At 39.2% G+C, this 18065-nt stretch overlaps 3 protein-coding genes across 3 annotated transcripts; 1 reads left to right on the forward strand and 2 right to left on the reverse strand.

Moving 5' to 3' along the window:
• Positions 1-1971: 1971 nt before the first annotated feature.
• Positions 1972-12148, forward strand: LOC136268101 (alpha-actinin-1-like). Its single transcript, XM_066063332.1, has 23 exons — positions 1972-2176; positions 2305-2548; positions 2911-2997; positions 3063-3150; positions 3406-3484; positions 3537-3704; positions 3753-3845; positions 4544-4618; positions 6671-6826; positions 7713-7789; positions 7837-7969; positions 8014-8105; positions 8159-8204; positions 8274-8336; positions 8394-8456; positions 8783-9001; positions 9398-9482; positions 9928-10040; positions 10289-10495; positions 11180-11257; positions 11317-11394; positions 11570-11731; positions 11834-12148. The coding sequence occupies exons 1-23, from the start codon at positions 2096-2098 to the stop codon at positions 11990-11992; spliced, it is 2646 nt and encodes an 881-aa protein (XP_065919404.1). The 5' UTR covers positions 1972-2095; the 3' UTR covers positions 11993-12148.
• An 817-nt stretch (positions 12149-12965) lies between these two features.
• Positions 12966-14910, reverse strand: LOC136268466 (uncharacterized). The gene has a single exon (XM_066063819.1). The coding sequence runs from the start codon at positions 14874-14876 to the stop codon at positions 13086-13088; it is 1791 nt and encodes a 596-aa protein (XP_065919891.1). The 5' UTR covers positions 14877-14910; the 3' UTR covers positions 12966-13085.
• Positions 14911-14920: 10 nt separating this feature from the next.
• LOC136268467 (isoaspartyl peptidase/L-asparaginase-like) lies at positions 14921-16003 on the reverse strand. The gene has a single exon (XM_066063820.1). It carries the CDS (start codon positions 15909-15911, stop codon positions 15006-15008), a length of 906 nt encoding a protein of 301 aa, XP_065919892.1. The 5' UTR covers positions 15912-16003; the 3' UTR covers positions 14921-15005.
• Positions 16004-18065: the final 2062 nt, after the last annotated feature.

Genomic DNA, 18065 nt, shown 5'->3' on the forward strand with positions numbered 1-18065 from the left:
CTATAACTTAGCGAGCTCATGGTCAGCCATACTCTCCCCCATAGCTATATGAACTCTCATAGTGCAAACTGTATGACTGGATTTAGCTAGCTAGTTAATATAGAGTCAGCCAGTTATAAAACTTTACATGGCTGCATCAGTTTGCTAATTGTACACACTCACGACTCTCCTTGCCAACTCCTGGATCCGCCCCTATGACAGCATAAAAATTATGGTCAACTAGCAAGGAGGGGCACAAACTATAGTTCAGATTCACACATATATAGCAGCAAATACTGAATCACCTCTCAGTAGTGTTCTAGGTCATTGCAGAAGGTTGTGAAGTCTTAAAACAATTACAAAAACTATAGTAATGGTTTAAACACCTGCTGTGGCAAATCATAATTATTATTATTAGAGTCTTCCATCATGTGTATTTGTGGCTCCAGAAATTAGGGCTGGTTCAGCTTCTATTCTTTAGAGGCACTAGTTACTACGCACAGAAGGTGCAGCTGGGCCTGGGTGATAGTTGGTAAGGGAGGAGATCAGATGGTCTGCCTTTCATAGGAAAAATATGCAAGGAGTGTGGGAAAATAGATTAATTCTCACTGTGGGAAATCATTAACTCATATCCGCTTAGTTGGGGGTGCATTTAGTTGTCAGTGTTTAGCTATTACAGAAATGCCCAGCTGTAAACTTGTCAGGGGGTAATCACTACCAATAGTCCTGTAGCGGAACCATGGGATCAAAATCAAATCAAGCGATCAAGAGGTAAATTGGCACTGAATCAAACGATCTAGATGTCCTAGAACTTGAAGTGGTGATTAAACTAGCTTGCAAACAAAACAAGATTTTACGGAAATATGTGCTAATTTATCAAGCAATCAAGGCTGTTTTTAAGACAAAATCAAGTGATCAAGGTATATTTTCGTCGATCAAAAGCCTTGATCCCGGTTGCAGATGGTTCTACAGGGCTATTGGTATGGTAGTGACCACCCCCTACTTGTACAGGTCCCAAAGCTGGCATCCCATTATGGGAATAACCAGGAATTCATGAATTTTTCATAATGGTATTTTCCCTAATTCCCACGGGACCGGCTGAATCACTGATTTTTCGGCCTGACCGGCTTCACTTTAGTTCTTGGGCAATTAAGGCTTTATGCGCTTGTCAATTTCATGCCTCACCCCCCACCCCCGGGGAGGGTGGGAGAATACAAGGGATTTGACAAATCGTGGTGTCAAATTCCCACTACTGGGACAAAATCGGCTGTCAAATCCCCACTATGTCCCCACCCCTATAGTAGGGGATTTGACGACACCTCAAGGATGACTAAGTGCATATTTCATGCATGCGACTAGTAATAAACCTGCCCTGTAGCTAGTAAAATTAGCTAGCAAAATTAGCTAGCAAGTGCGATTTTATTGTTTAGAAATGCAACTACCGAAAATCGGTCAATGAATTGGACAACTGTCAATTGCCCCAGGGGTGGGGACAAGAAGCAATGTCAAATCCCCACCTGGGGTGTGGGGGGTGGGGCATGAAATTGACAAGTGCATTACTGGCATATCAAAGTTATATAGCCATTAAGGAAATGACAGAGGAACTGAGGGGCGCATTTCCCCCAAACTGGCTGACTGGGTCCGCCCAGTTGAACCCCATGGGTTTATATGGCTGCATGCATGAGCCACACAAGATTAACATTGCTCAATTCTTTTTTGGAGCTTTGAATTAAACATCACACTTAACAGTTATTAAAGCAAATTCGGGAAGTTGCTATGGATACCGGTACAAGTAGCCATTTTCTTGTACGCGCATGCGTAAGAGTGGGTCTCGCGGCAGTGTGTGAGAACCGACGCTAACAGGTACACTCGCAAAAATTTAGAGTTTGTATCACTTTACACTAGACTGCATGGTCGCTTGTACTACTCCTAGTAACAATATTACATGTCGGATCGCACCGCTTATATAACATTTTACCATATATGGCAATGACTGCATACGCACGTGATCGGCCAACCGCGTAAAACAGATTGGACATCCGTTCTCTTTTATAAGCTGTTCGCTTTGTCCGTCTCTATTTTGTAAACTTGCAGCGTCGATAGCTCCACAGAAGACATGGCGGATGAAGCAGATAGAACGTCTCCCGAGTCAGACAAGTTGTTACTGGATCTCGCGTGGGAACGCCAGCAGAAGAAGGTCAGTGCCACATGTTATGGCGCGAATGTTTGCATAACGTTTATTGCTCGCTAAAACATCTATTTTGATCAATAAAAATACCACAAGTTTGTAAAGAGTGTCTTTAAAATGGCGTTTAATCTATACAGACCTTCACGGCATGGTGCAATTCTCACCTAAGAAAGGCTGGCCAACCGTACCTTATAAATGCCATTGAAGAGGATCTTAAAGATGGGCTGAAGTTGCTGAAACTGTTGGAACTTATTTCAGGGGACAAGCTGCCACCAGTTGAGAAAAGGGGCAAGATGCGCATCCACAAGGTGGCCCGAGTAGGACAGGCATTGACATTTATTCAAAGCAAGGGAGTAAATCTTGTTGGGGTTGGACCAGAAGGTATGAAACACCACAAACAGCCTAAACATTGCACCTTCTTTGTGCTGTAGTGTGTAAAATACATAGGATAATGTGACCTCAATTTTTTGTCAATTTTAATAATGTTTGTATTCAGCAAAAAGTTTTATGGCTTTTGTGTGATAAATGTGTTGCAGGCTTCAGCACACATGCTGGAGTGCATTTTCCTTGTTTAGTATGTTCCAAGTTGGTATATGTCCGTCATTGTGTGAAATTGTCAGAACACTCTTTTGTTTGTGTATGTGTCTTATTCGAGCTGTGCTTTGGCTTCTCAATGAAGTGAAACCGAATAACATAGTGTATTGTGTGTGTTGACTAGCTGCTTTGCTTTTCTTTTAATTCAGAAATTGTTGATGGAAACCTGAAGATGACACTTGGAATGATCTGGACGATTATTCTTCGTTTCGCCATCCAAGATATTTCAGTTGAAGGTACACTAATTCACAAGCACCTGTAATAACTAGTGTAATGCATGTGTGACCTTTACTTTTTGCAGAGTTGTCAGCCAAGGAAGGTCTACTGCTGTGGTGTCAGCGTAAAACTCAGCCGTACAATAATGTTAATGTCCAGAATTTCCATACCAGGTCAGGAATGTGGTGAACTTGTAGTGAAACACATGTCATTATTCTTGGATATGTTTCTAACACTTTGGTACAGCTGCCAGTGGATGGTTGAAATGCCATTGGTTATTTGATTGTGAATTCTTATAATTGACAAAGTATCTTGGCGTAATTGATAAAATGTTGCTTTGCTGTGAAGTGTGTGGGTATATGTATTTCACTAGGTGTGACTTAGCAAAGTGCAAATGTTGTTTTATATGTTTTTGTGGTTGTTTTTAGTTTCAAGGATGGTTTGGCCTTCTGTGCTTTGATCCATCGTCACAGGCCTGAGCTTCTCGACTACGATAGCTTGAAGAAGGTTTGATTTAGGCATTGTTTTGTTTCTTATTATGTTATTCTTTTTCTTACAGAGCAATGATATTTACAACTTAAACTTGGCGTTTGATGTAGCCGAAAAGCATCTTGACATCCCTCGTATGTTGGATGCTGAAGATATACATGAAACAGTCAAGCCTGATGAACGTGCCATCATGACCTACGTGTCTTCGTATTACCACGCTTTCTCAAGTTCACAGGAGGCATGGAATTCTATTAAATGCACACCACCATTTAATCTTTATGTATAGGCTGAGACAGCTGCCAAGCGTATTGGAAAGGTACTGGATGTTAACAGAGAAAATGAGAGACTGATGGAAGAATATGAACAGATGGCTAGCGATGTGAGTTACAATATTTGCCTATATAAAGTCCTTATTTCTACATGCTTTATGATGTAATGTTTGTGGGTTTTCATTATAATTTATTATTTGATGAAAAGTTTTATAAGTTTTCTATAAATTTGGTTGTGGCTTCCAGAAGTTGTGGCTATTGGTAGAGTTTTATCAGTTTAGAAGAATGAATGCTATTTGTATTCTGTTGTTACTACACCAAGCATTTTTTGGTAACAGCATCCAGATAAACTTATCATTGTGATATTATCAATTAGCACTAATATATGCTAATAGGTGATGTATGTGCAGTCCCAACTAAAAGAAATATGATAGTGTCTGCACACTTGTTAGGGATTGTATGTGTTCAAATTTTGTGGGTGTGTATTTGTGTTAATAAGATTTTTTCAATGGGGGCATGGTAAGGTTGTATGGATGCTGTGTTTTAGAAGCCATTGTTTGTGTTCAGGTGTGTGTGCCTTTGATTAATCGATAATGTGTCCTGTAATGTGCTAGTTACACGCACACACACACACACACACACACACACACACACACACACACACACACACACACACACACACACACACACACACACACACACACACACACACACACACACACACACACACACACACACACACACACACACACACTTGCACTAATGTAACACTCAAAATATGATGTTTAACTCACTCTTTCATATACAGTTGTTGGAATGGATCCAAGCCACTATGCCTTGGCTGAATGACCGAAGCCCTGAGGCAACCCTCCAGAGTGCCCAGGTATGATGAAGCATGTATTACATTTTTGAGTGTATTCAGTAACCTGATAGTAGTTACATTAGTGATAACCATGGCAATGACAGACCCATAATCTTACCTTATATGTACAAAGAGCAGAGTTCAATTATGTCATTGTTGAAAGTGTTAGTGTAGATTTTGTCAGGCTGACTGTGTGTAGGCCTGTAGTAACTACATGTAGAGTAGTACAAGCACTATCAGTTGAACTACTTGAAATGAAACATGAGTTTCAGGTTGCAAACTTTCTGCGGTGCTTAAAGCAATGCTGTACTAGATCAAGCTGTATGATCAGTTAGATTTTATTTTTAACATGTTTTGTCTGAAATATAGAGACCATTTCAGAGCTTGATCTATTCTAATAGCATGTTAATGCTGTGGTTGTAATATTTTGTTTAGTAATGATGATATACATTGGTATAATGAATGTTCTTAGTAAAGAATTTTAATGGATGGGCCACTCATGAATTTCATTATAGCCAGGTGTTGAGCCCTTTTACCCTCCGAAATTACTTTTGAATATCATTACACCATGTAATGTCATTGTCTGTCAGGCCAGATAACTGTACCTGATAAATTAACTTTTTTTCTCTATGAAGTGTGTATGCATGCTACGTTTTCATGGAAATTTCATTATTAATTATCAGTTGCACCGTGCTTTGTAATACATCAGAAGTTTAAAAGTCACAGCTTTCTTATGGATTCAGGGAACCTTGAATGGAAGTTGCAACTTGTTTTTAAAGGATAACAGCGTGTGTTTTAATGGTGTTGCTTAAATTGCTTTCTCAAAATATTACTAGAGTGGCAGGTTGGCAAACATCTTTCAGATCAAAACAGTAGATGTGTTGGGATTCTATACAAGGCTTCTAGTTAAATGGCTCTATATACAAGTCTTGTTTCCTGTTTCAGCATATCCTTGTTATAAAATTTTATTATACAACATTAGTGGCTTAGTCAATTTGTTTGACTTCAAATTGAGAATGATGGATATGTGCCATTTTGAAGTCTTCTTAGCATGCTGTTAATTGTGTGGAGGGTGGGTGTACTAGTTTTGAAATCATGCAGCATTCTTGATAATCCATCTACTAGTCTTCTCTAGCAGAGATCACAGCAATGAAGTAACTGATTCTAATGAAACAGGAAAAGCTGTCCCCCTTTGTATGGCTATAAAATCTAAAATTTCCCCATGCACATTTTTATGGTGGTGGTGGTTTGGCAATTTGTACAAAAGGGCTACGTATATTCAAAGATAACTTTGCAATGCAGAAAAATCATACGTGACTAACTTTATGGTGTGCCATAATACTTATCCAACATGGTAGTTCCCTGTACATATAATTTTTAGTGGGTAGAAAGCTCTCAGACACTGAAATGTTTTAAATTCTATTCATTGTGTAATGTATGGACCAGTTTAAAAATGATTTTGGATACAGAAATGTAAAGCACACCTTTTTGATATTTATATATATTTCTTTTTCACAAATTTTGTGCCTGTTGCATGAAATACAACATGAGCAGCCTAGTCGTGTGAACAGTTTGTGAGCCATCCTTACAGTTGTGAAAGCCACATGTACAGCTGGTGATGTGTTGATGCTATGCTTCATACACACTTCAAAATGTCATGATACACTGATAATAAATGCTGATTGTATTGATTTCGTTGTAATTGATATGTGGATATGGATGTTGGGAATGTACCCATGTAGCCCACTTGTAAGGCTTTGGCTAAATATAGCTTGCACAGGTGGTTCTAGTGAAGGTGGCCTAACTCTTCTCATCATAACCACTTCGGATTTAAAAAGTGTGTGGCATTTGCATGTATACATGTTTTCTTCTGTGTGGCCTGTGTGTAGTATAGCTAGCCTCACAATAGAGGAGGACAAATCCTACAGTGTCTGGATGGAACCAATGACCCTTTGAATGGTGTTATATGGTACATCCTTGATAAGATAATGGTGTTGTCAAAACATGTTATTTCATTGTTTGTACATTTGTGGTGCGTGTTAGAAGTGTTAACATGTTTGGTTTTGTTATTAGGAAAGGTTGGAAGAATTCCGTACCTATGCTCAGACTACAAAACCACCAAAGAGCGAGGAAAAAGGAAAGCTGGAGGCACACTTTCACACTCTGCAGACAAAGCTACGTGTCAGTAGCAGACCAGCATTCATCCCATCCGAAGGACGTCTTGTTACTGTAAGCTGTAGAGTAACTTATTATCATGGCCTGACAAATGTGCATGGATGCATGACTTTGCTTATGTACATAGTTCTATGTGCTTTTCATATCAAGTAGTCTGTTGTTTATTTCTGTTATGAAATGTTAGGCTACGTGTTCATAACCAAATTTGGCTACAGAGATGTCAATACTTGATATAGTAGCTTAGTGTTCTGGTAGATGAATAGCATAAAAGAGACTAATATGTTATTATTGTTAAACACACTACAAGTCGCCACATGGGTAAGGTTTATTGTGAGCAAACAAAGCCATTTTTGTACTGTATTTCATGATGGCCAATGTTTCTAAGGATCTCATTAGTTACAGCATCTTGAATGTTCCCTTGCATCTTCCAAAAGTCACTCATAGAAGAGGCACTGTTCATGTAACCCTGTATATAATTTGATGCACAATTGCTGGGTTGGTTTGTCTTCATTTCAGCCTTGTAGCACGAAAGATGAAGGAGTTAATGGCTGCTTCTATATTTTTAAAAACATGTTGCACTGTTTTACAAGTGATTTTTCTTATTGTCGCTTTTGTCAGTACTTTTTCCATTAACCACATTGTTATTACACATTACATTACCTATGAAATAGTTGTGATGTCATTCATCTAGCTCTAGAAGCTTTAATGCAACGGAAGGGGAAGGAGAAGCATGTGTTAGGTGGCACTTTCGTTTTGAAGGGTTAAACATTGCCCAATATTTCAGTGCCATTATGTTAATTGACTATGTATGTAGAAAGGTAGGCATCAGCCAAGTGAATGCACGACAGGCGTATGGTGCATGGACAGCGTGTGTGTGTGTGTGTTGTAGTGTGTGTGTGTGTTGTAGTGTGATGCAATATCACTTGTTGTTCTCCAAAAGGACATCTCCACTGCTTGGAAAGTGATGGAGGGAGCAGAAAAGGAGTATGAAGAATTTTTGAGGAATGAGATCACCAGGTACAGAGAATAACTGTAGTTGACTTGTTCATCTTGGTTGGCCAAAGGTTGGAACGTCTGGAGCACTTGGCTGCAAGGTTCAACCACAAGGTCTCCAACCTTGAGGCCTGGATGGCTGGAAAAAATGACCAACTTAGCCAACGAGACGACATTGAGAGTGCCAGTTTAGCTGAAGCAATGGTAAGTCTTCATTAGTAAAGGACATGCTGTGACTTCTTGTGTAGGCTCTATTGAAGATACACGAGACATTTGGTAGTGACCTTGAGGCACATAAGAGTCGTGTTAGCTTGCTGAGTGACATTGCAAGGGAACTGAAGTGAGTTATAATTAATCTCTTTGAGATGTTGCTATTGTGTCTTTTTCACGCAGTGAACTTGGTTACCAGAATGTAGACCTTGTTAATGATAGATTACAGGTAGGTGAATTGTGTATGTGCATACGACTGTGTTATGTTAAATTATGTGTACACTTTTGTTTTATCCAGAACATCACAACAAGTTTCGATCAGCTTACAGATCTGTCTACTGATCGCAAGGTTGCAATTCAGGCAAGTTGAAAATGATGGTGGTCATCATTTAGAATTTACATGTCTTATTCTGTACAGGATGCTATTGAACAGCAACAGAAGCTGGATGAATTGAGACTGGAATTTGCCAAGAGGGCTGCTGTAAGTTTTGATCAGACATATTATATTTATAAAAAGCTAACTAAGTTTATTTTGTTTCTGTTGTAGTGAATCTTTTAGTCCACTTTGTGTTTGCATAGACGATTTTACAGCATGTTATTTTATATTGGCATAGAATGTAACTGGACTCCAGCACCACATGAAACCTTTTTCCATTCTTATTTATTATTTACCCACTTACTGAAGGAACTGAACAGTATCCCACCCACCTAGCAACTTCGTTTTTTAAGTATATAATTAATACATTTGTCAATTTACCTACTAACTAGTTTTCTGAGAGAAAATTCACCGTTTTTCTCCCTCTTTAGAATTTCAACAACTGGATGGACAATGCTATAGATGATCTCCAGGACACGTTCAACATCCACTCAATTGCTGAAGTTGAACAATTGCAAGCTGAGCATGAGGAGTTTAAGGCTAATGCTCTTCAAGAGGCTAACGGCAGATATGAGGAGCTTAATGGATATGTACAACAAATGGCTGACATGGGAAGCACCGACAACCCCTACACCACCTTGACTCCAAATGTGAGTAATATGGTAAAATGTGTGTGTGGGAATTTTATCACCATCTATTGCCAATTGTTGCTAGCTAGAACTGCTTTAAACCATGAACAACTTGTACACACGTGGCTTGCTCAAATTACAAAATAATTGATGAATTATGAAATACATGGAATTATATTTAGCAGACGTATTTTTAATGTTGTATACATGGCTGTTCTTGTATGGCAAGAGGTATATAGGCACCTGGTATAGCACACATCAACTTTTTATAAAGCACATCAAGTTATTTGTCAAATTGGTTAACTAAAAAACACATAATATTCTTCAAAATAGCATTGCACGTCTATTCTATTTATTGCAGACTGGTTGCATTGACTTGCATGTACTTTGGTAAATCACATGTTACTTTGGTTGTAGGATGTTTATGAGAAGTGGTGCAGTGTATTGGATCAGGTTCCAGTGAGGGACAGTGCTCTTGAGACTGAACATCAGAAACAACTAAGTATGTTACCATGGTAACTGTTAACTCTGTACACGAACAGCACAGTTTGTTGATAAGGGTTGGCATGCACATGGTGTGTCTCAATCTTAGCTAATGGGAGTTATAACCTCAATTGTCACTTGATTGTATTCCAATGGAAGTACTTAAATGCTTATGGAGGAATGTGCAATAGTGTTGAATATGATTGGAAATTGAACAAGTTGATGTATTTGTAGTTAGTTGTCAGTGTAGAAGCCATCTTATGTGTCGTGTGCCTACACAGTTGTGAGCAGAAACTGATGAGGTTTTGTTACCATGCAAGTAGGCATTGATTGATTAGATCACACTCCACATCCCGATGCACACTGCACACCATACGGCACGCGTGTGCACACATGCACACACTTATCCATGGCTAAAATGTATATTTATGTTGTACTTTTACTTTGTGTGTGCTTTTGTTTAGACAATGAGGAACTTCGTAAGGAGTTTGCTGCACTGGCTAATGAAGTTGGTGACTACATTGATCAGAAGGGAGCCATCCTAGCTAACATGAGTCTACAGGGAGGATCACTGGAGGTGAGCTTTAATTACATGTTATTACAACACAGTATACAATCTTTGTTTGTTGTGATTGGTCTCAATTTCTTTTTCAATGAGTTATTTCACTTTCTAGCATTTCAGTTTTATGACACCTAGTAAAGAATTGTTTTAGATGCATCCTACAGTGTATAATATACAATGACATGTTTGTAAAGACATAATGACATCACCAAATGTAACAGAAAGCTACTGGAATACACAGCTCATGTTTTTCATCCTTTCAGGACCAACTGGTTGCCCTGAAGGAGTTCCAGAATGAGGTGAATGCATCACAAGACAAGATGGACAACCTGGAGGCACTGAACCAGTCAGTACAAGGGGCCCTAATCTTTGATAATCCGCACACTTCATACACCATGGAGACTCTCCGATCCAGCTGGCATCAACTGATTACATCCATCAACCGAACCATCAACGAGATGGATAACCAGGTGTGTATGTGCCCATTTGTGTCCCAGTTGTTCTGTTGATGTTATTATTGTTTTTAAAAATTTATTTTAATTTGCTTGAGAGACAGACAGTGTCTGATACATCCAGGGGACCAGCCCAAAAAAATACATTACAATCATACATAATACATCTACAGTGATAGCTATTAAAAAGTTGTCGATCAAGAGTCGAGTTAATTATTGCTTGTAGCTTGGATTTGAACAGGGGGTAAGGTGTTACTTTCAATCAAGTCACTATTGTTTCCTTGCTCAAAACACTGCCCACAATAATCCAGTGTTTATGGGAAGCAAATGCCAAAAATATTGTCACTGATAAAGAGAGCACTGCATAAATCATGTGCAAACACATGTGCACACAAGAAAGCCTTTGGATGCCTTATAAACGGTCACACCTATCTTAGGGTTCTGCACTATGGGTAGTTCTGGCAACCCTCCTGTAAACAAGATCAGTAGCTTGCAAGATGCTGCCAGGTGTGGACACCAGGGGTTTCACCTGAGCCTTGCTTCTTATGTGACACATAAAGTGGGAGGAAGGGTGAATCGCTATGGGAAGATAGCTTGGTGTTTTGGGTGGACTGTAAAATGTTCTAATGTTTCCATTTTCACTCTACAGCAGTATTACCACAATCCATTGCTACATATCTTACTAATTGTGTTGTACTGTAGATCATCATCCGAGACTCTATGGGACTCAGTGAAGATCAGATCAAAGAGTTCCGTGCCTCATTTAACCACTTTGATAAGGTTGGTTGGTCACACTGTTGTATGATAGTGATAATGTACTATATGTATGTATTGCGTAGGATCATTCTGGTGAATTGGATAAGAATGAATTCCGTTCTGTGCTGCTCAGTTTGGGCTACAAATTGGGTGGAGATCCAGTGAGTTGGGGTCGTGTGTGTGTCTATATACCCATGTGTTTATAGTGTGTAGTAGGTGCATGCTGTGTTTGTCTAGTGTATAAATATGCGCGTGTTGTGTTTGTGTATGGGTGTTCTCTATGCCTTGTACTGTGTTGTGCTTGTTCTCAACGAAATTTTTTTCTGTTTCTTGTAGTTAAATGATCCAGTGTTTGATAAGATCTGGTCTGAAATTGATCCCAATGACACTGGCAAAGTTATGTTTGAAGCATTCCTTGATTTCATGACAAAAGAAACAGTTGATCAAGACACTGCCGACCAAGTCAAGGCTTCCTTCAAGATTTTGGCTGGAGACAAGGTAAATTATGTGCATTAAATAGAAACAAACTAGTAATTTAATGTGCATTAAATAGAGTAACTTTTGATGCTTTACCGTTGTTCCTTTTCTTTCCAAATGTAGCCTTACATTACTGCTGATGAGCTTCGCCGAGAGCTGCCTGCTGATCAAGCTGAATATTGCATATCTCGAATGGCTCCTTACGCAGGAGATGAAGCACCAGAAGGAGCTCTTGATTATCAGTCTTTCTCTACAGCTCTTTATGGCGAGAGTGAACTGTGATTTGTAGCGGCAACAACTAGAGACTGTGTTTCATGCACGTAAATGAAAATTTGGTTTTTGTTACTTGTTAACTGATTAGATTTTCTTTGTTGTACACTTTGAACAGGCTAGATTTCCTACTTGCATTTCAAAAAAAATTGTATAGTAATTTTTGTACATGTGATAGTTCACTGGGGCTGCTGTTGGGCTTGTTAAAACATTTTAGTTGGTAGTTGTAGACAAATATAGGGCTTTGCAATATACCTATATTTAGTCATACTGAGGTATTAAAACCACAACACTACGTGACCGGATTGCAAAAAGGGGTTTTCCACACACATCCAATTTACCAACTTTGACAGCTCATGACTACATGAAAGTGCTATTGACTTAAAATTTGGTCAGATGCAAGTACCAGCATGGCTTAGTGGATAGAGAAAACTTTAGCTTTATATGTTGCTTGGAACACACAGTTATGGTCTTCATATACAACAATTGTTGAATACGAATGGTAAAATAAATTAAAAAAATTTACTCCACTACCCATTCTGTAAACAGTTTTTGATACCACAACATCTATTAACCATTACAATATATTTGGTGTTTTTGATATTTCAGTTATCACGGTTTGTTATTTGGTCTCAGTATATGTGACTGGATTTGCAAAAAGGGGTCTTCCACACACATCCAATTTGATGGAATAGTATCAATTCAAGGGCAGTTAAAAATAAAGGTTTTTGGCAGAGCCCTAGTCAATTATACAAGCTTAGAACAACATTTGCAAGTTATCATCCACAGACTTTAGGGCTTGTGGTGTATGTCTACTGACACCATGGTTACACATGCATGCATTGTGCTCTTTGTACAACACTCTGTTATTGTTAAACAAGCTGTCATCCCCAAGTTCTCTTATCATGAAATTGAAGAATTCGTTATGTGGTGGCTGTTCTATTAATGTATTTGATGATCTTTGGTAACCTCAACCTGGGGTATCTAACTGCCAAAGGATAAATTAGCTTGAAAATGCAATCACACGAATACATGAGTGTTATACACCAACAATAGTTTCTAATAAGTTTATAAATTCCTACACAACACCTGAACAGCCTAGAGGTTAACCCCGTAACTTTTTAGTCAGTAGCGTGTACGCCATTTGTATCTCTATGAACTTATTTGAAGCAGCTTCTTTATCAGGACCATGATATTTATCTGGATGCCATTCACGGGCTAATTTCTTGTAGCGTGCCTTGATTGTCGCTAGGTTTGCGTCCCTCAGTAGTCCTAGGACGTGCAGTGCCCTCTCTGTCCCTGCTAGGTCAGACATGCGCAGTAACGTTTCACCTGCTTCATCCCAATTTCCTTCCCACGACATTGTCACTGTGACCCAAATGCTTTCCTTCATCCTCGACCAACCAGGAGAGTTGTAAAAGTTACGAAATGCTTCTGATACGGTGACAGTGTCTCCGTCAACTTCAATGGTAACATTCATAATGATACTGCCCCAGACCAAGGACATTGCAGTAACAGCACATAGAGTGACAGTGAGGCAAGTAGCACGAGATGATCCACTGGGCTGCTTTGTTGGCTCAACCTTCCAAAAGAACACAGTTAAAATTGTGCAAGCTAGACACACTAAGATTTGCAGTTCAGCAATCACATGAAGAAACAGGACCTCTGCAACAACACTGCACAACAGCAATTTAGAGAGTGTCAGTCTACGAGGCTTGCCAATGTTACTAACTAAATACACTCCACATATCATGCCCAATGGTGGCAATAGTTTAAGGAACATTTGAAAGGCCCATATGGTCTCCATGTAATCTGACACAGCTGCAGATACCACAGCTCTGTAATATCTAGAGACAAGAAATGCTGCCCCAATTCTGTCAAAATTATACCACACTTTCAGAAAATGCTTGGGGACAGCTGCAGCTGATTGTTTCAACTGGTCGGGTTCCTGAGAACTAGTACTCCTGGTTTGGTCAAAAGATTTACTCTTTAATTTAACAGTTCTCTTGCGTGGTTGAGTCACTGAACTATTGTTTTGACTTTCATCATCACTACAATATGGATCTATTTCTGATGGTCCTGGTACCTTTTTGGATTGATTGTGAGCAACAGTTGAGAAGTTTTCCTGTTGTCTGGTCACAAGGTCATTTACGCAAAACCAAACACGTTCATCTTTCAAAGCTTTTCCAGTTTTCTCCTGTAATTCTTCTACTTTAGAACCATCGAGTACGGTCCCTAGCCAATTGTCCTTCCTGTCTTCCAGTAAAATTGTCACTGTTACTTGAGTAACTGACTCCAAAATAATTTTCTTCTGTGACTCATCTAGTTCACGGTTTTTCTCTCTCACATACTGACATACAGTATTGTTTACAAACTCTTCCAAAAGGTGGCCTGCTTTTTCTCGAATCATTTTCTCTAGTTGTTGGTGTATTAACTGCTGGTAGAACAATTGTTCATTTGCACCCTGTCTCTGTCCTCCATCATTCACAGGTTGATCACTAGGTTTAGGCTCACTGGGTGTATCATTATCACTTAAATCATCGGACGAACCAGACTTAGCTTGCTGAGAACTTTGATTTTCTCTGGGAGGTCCACTGCCAAGATATAATCCCAAAAAACGTTTAAAACACCTGAACAGTAACACAGGCCAGCAGCAACAAAGACAAATGGAACAACAACCTCTTTGTTCATCTCCTTCTTCGTCTTCTTTATTAGCCCTCCTGACGTAAGTGGGGATTCTCCAGAGATCGTTAAGCCATCCAACTACAAATCCTGCAAACGTGGTGAACAATACGACTCCGTGATAATGGCGGCCCAGGTAGCACTGATGCAGGCCTAGCCAGCCCAGAGGAGGTAACCATAGCAGGTAGGTGATCACAAAACTGTGACGCCCCATGGTGGGTGAATACCCAACCCCACAATCACAAATCTTTGACCATATACAGATCTCGTGAGTAAAAAATACTCTAATAGAGCATACAGAATAACATTGATATATAAACATCGGTTATAATACATTATCATTTTATGGATCTATTCCACACTGGACTGTTCCAGTTTTATCTACACTAGCCCAAGCCATACGTTTTGTAGAGAAAGCCTTAGCTATGGTACCATCAGCAGCAACCATAATGACTCCACCAAAGCCGGACACTTTAGTCTTCATGTACTCCAAAGATCTCTTACATGCTTCTTCTGGACTGCAGCCTTCTTTTTGTAGTGTGGTAAGCACACGAGAAGCCAGGGTCACCTTAGCTATAGATTCTCCATGACCAGTGCAAGATGTCCCACCAATTTCATTGTCACAACTTGCTCCAGATCCCACAAGAGGAGAATCACCAACCCGTCCAACACGTTTGGCAGTAATTCCACCTGTTGATGTCCCAGCCGCCATATTGCCATGAATATCAATAGCTACAGCACCCACAGTATCATGTTCCAACTGATTGTCAAATGAGTCATTAACAACATGTTTATAGACTGACTGGCGGGCTAACTCCTCTTTGCTGAAGTCACTGATCAGCTCTTTTGCATCTACCTGAGCTACGCCCATCTCCTTTGCAAAAATATTGGCGCCTTTTCCCACTAGCATCACGTGATCAGTCTTTTCCATCACCATTCTGGCTAGTGAGATAGGATTGGAGATGTTCTCTACTGCAGCAACTGATCCAAATTCTAACGTCTTCCCATCAATAATAATTGCATCCAGCTCCACTTCTCCTTGCACGTTAAGCGCGCCCCCATGGCCAGCATTGAAAGCTGGATCATCTTCAAGGTGTCTGATTGCAATCTCTACTGCATCTATTGCCGTCTTACCGTGTATTAGCGCCTTATGTGCGGACGTAGCTGCGGTATGAACTCCGCTCTTTTTAGCTGATACTAAATGATCTGGTATTGCATATGCACCACCGTGAACAATCACTGCAGCCATCTGATTCTCTTCTGGACACTCCCAAGACACTCCCCAGCCAAATCTTGACGCTTGACGTAAGGGGTAATTAAATTGCTTAGTAACAGTCGCTAGACGCCATTATAATATCGCCGTCTATTAGCGCATGCGGTAGAGAATTAAGCGCCCATGAGTCACAGTGACCGTCAGTAGAATTCGCAATCATAATAATAACGATGATAATAATAATAATAATAATAATCTATGAATGATTTAGCTAGTTCATTAGACGGATTATCTGACTACTTTATTAGAGTATGTGATTTGATCATGCATGCCTGCTGATACAGTAATTGCTATAGCTAGTTATTGTACTAAACAAAAATAGCCTTATGGAAATATTGCTGTTCTGCAGCTTTCCAAGCACAAAAATTAGATCTGTAAAGTTTTAACTACATTGTGTCACGAGTCTTGTTTCATGGTGGAGGTAGATCATGATTTGGAATGGCTGCAGCCTTAAAATCTACTGGAAATGTCCCTGTTTAATATTCTCATAGGTGTAAGGATCTATGATATTCTGGACATTAGTTTGAATTGCAATAATGGGTTTTGATTGATCATGAATGTGCCCATTTGTCAAGTGCTATAACAGTGAGGTGATCTGACCGGGAACTTCAATGATTATACTGACCTGCATCATCACTTAATTATGCATGCCGGCATGGTGTTACATGCAGACAGTCATACATGATCACAATAAATGCACAGATAACTAGTTAATAGTAACTTACTGGAGATGTGCCTGTTGTGTTAACAACAAGATATATACGTAGGTCTAGTGCAAGACATCATAAATTTCAGTGAAATTTTAAAATGTATGAACAGTTCTATGATAGCTACCAATAGATTTATAATTGTAGCTATGGGTATCATTGTTTTGCCAGTCAAATCCTGGTAACTTTACTTCTGCTGTACATTAGAAATTTTACAATTAACCGGCTAGCTATCTAGTCATCAGTGATCACCAGATGATTATTTTCAAAATAATTCTATGCTGCTATATAAGGATAAATACTTTTATAAAATTTAGCTAATGAGTTTTTGTAAAGAGTTGGCAGACACACTCACACTCACAATCATATAACATCATGATAACCCATACGCTTGGTGTGCTCTAATGGAATGAGTGTAAATATGAAAAGTACAGAACACCAACCTGTACGGCCAAATTTGGTGGCTAGTTATTACGTTGCTTTAAACACAAAATATTTCAAGGGTGCTGTTTGTATGAAAGGAATGGACATATCATGCGTGACATAGAAAAATATCTTTTGTGTATTCTAAAAAGCTTCATTATTCATGACAGTATAAAATGTAGCACATGTGTGTTGATCACTGTTGTGATAGTTGTGACTCACTACTATCACAGTGGCATCCTCTTGACAGGTGCTATAAAGTAGTTAACAAGCAGAATAAACACTGGTAGAGTAGTTCTGTTTATTATCTCCCACAGCAGACAAATTACTATGTGGTTGCAGACTTCATTGCCACACAATATTGTATGAGGTGTTTAGACTCAAAATTTGAGCCACAAACAAAATGCTCAGTGTGTGAATTCCCTTGGAGGTCATAAACTCCAGCTGTGATATTATATACTACAAGTTTTAGTACACCAGAAACCATGCAACTGTCACCGGGCCACTGGTACAACACACACTTTGGCCAGATGCTTGACTGTTCTGTTAAAGTATACTCTTGTCTGACTGCTTTATTAGGGTATTCTGATCTTTTCCATTAGTACCTATCGTATAGCAGTGCAGATGCATAAAGCAGTATACAGTGAAACTCACCATGGGAACCACGTAGTGTTTAAGTCCATGACTCTAGTGTGGAATTGATGTACTTGTCACTACAATTAAGTCTGCTATCTTCCAAAAAGATCAAAGCATATAATATTATGCATACCATTATCTAATTTTATAAAATACCCTTGGCTAGTGCTCCAAAAAAATTTTTTTTATTAAACTACTCTAATAAAACAGTCATACTAGCATTAGTCACAGTCATACCAGGAGTAGTACAGCAATCATTGCAAAGCAGAGTTGACTACACAGAATATTTCCCAACAACCATGCATAAGTTTGCTATAGATTTTTGTGCTGGGTCACATAGCAGTAATTCCTAAGGATTTCATAG

Source organism: Dysidea avara, chromosome 10, assembly GCF_963678975.1.
Source record: "Dysidea avara chromosome 10, odDysAvar1.4, whole genome shotgun sequence".
Lineage (NCBI taxonomy): Eukaryota > Metazoa > Porifera > Demospongiae > Dictyoceratida > Dysideidae > Dysidea > Dysidea avara.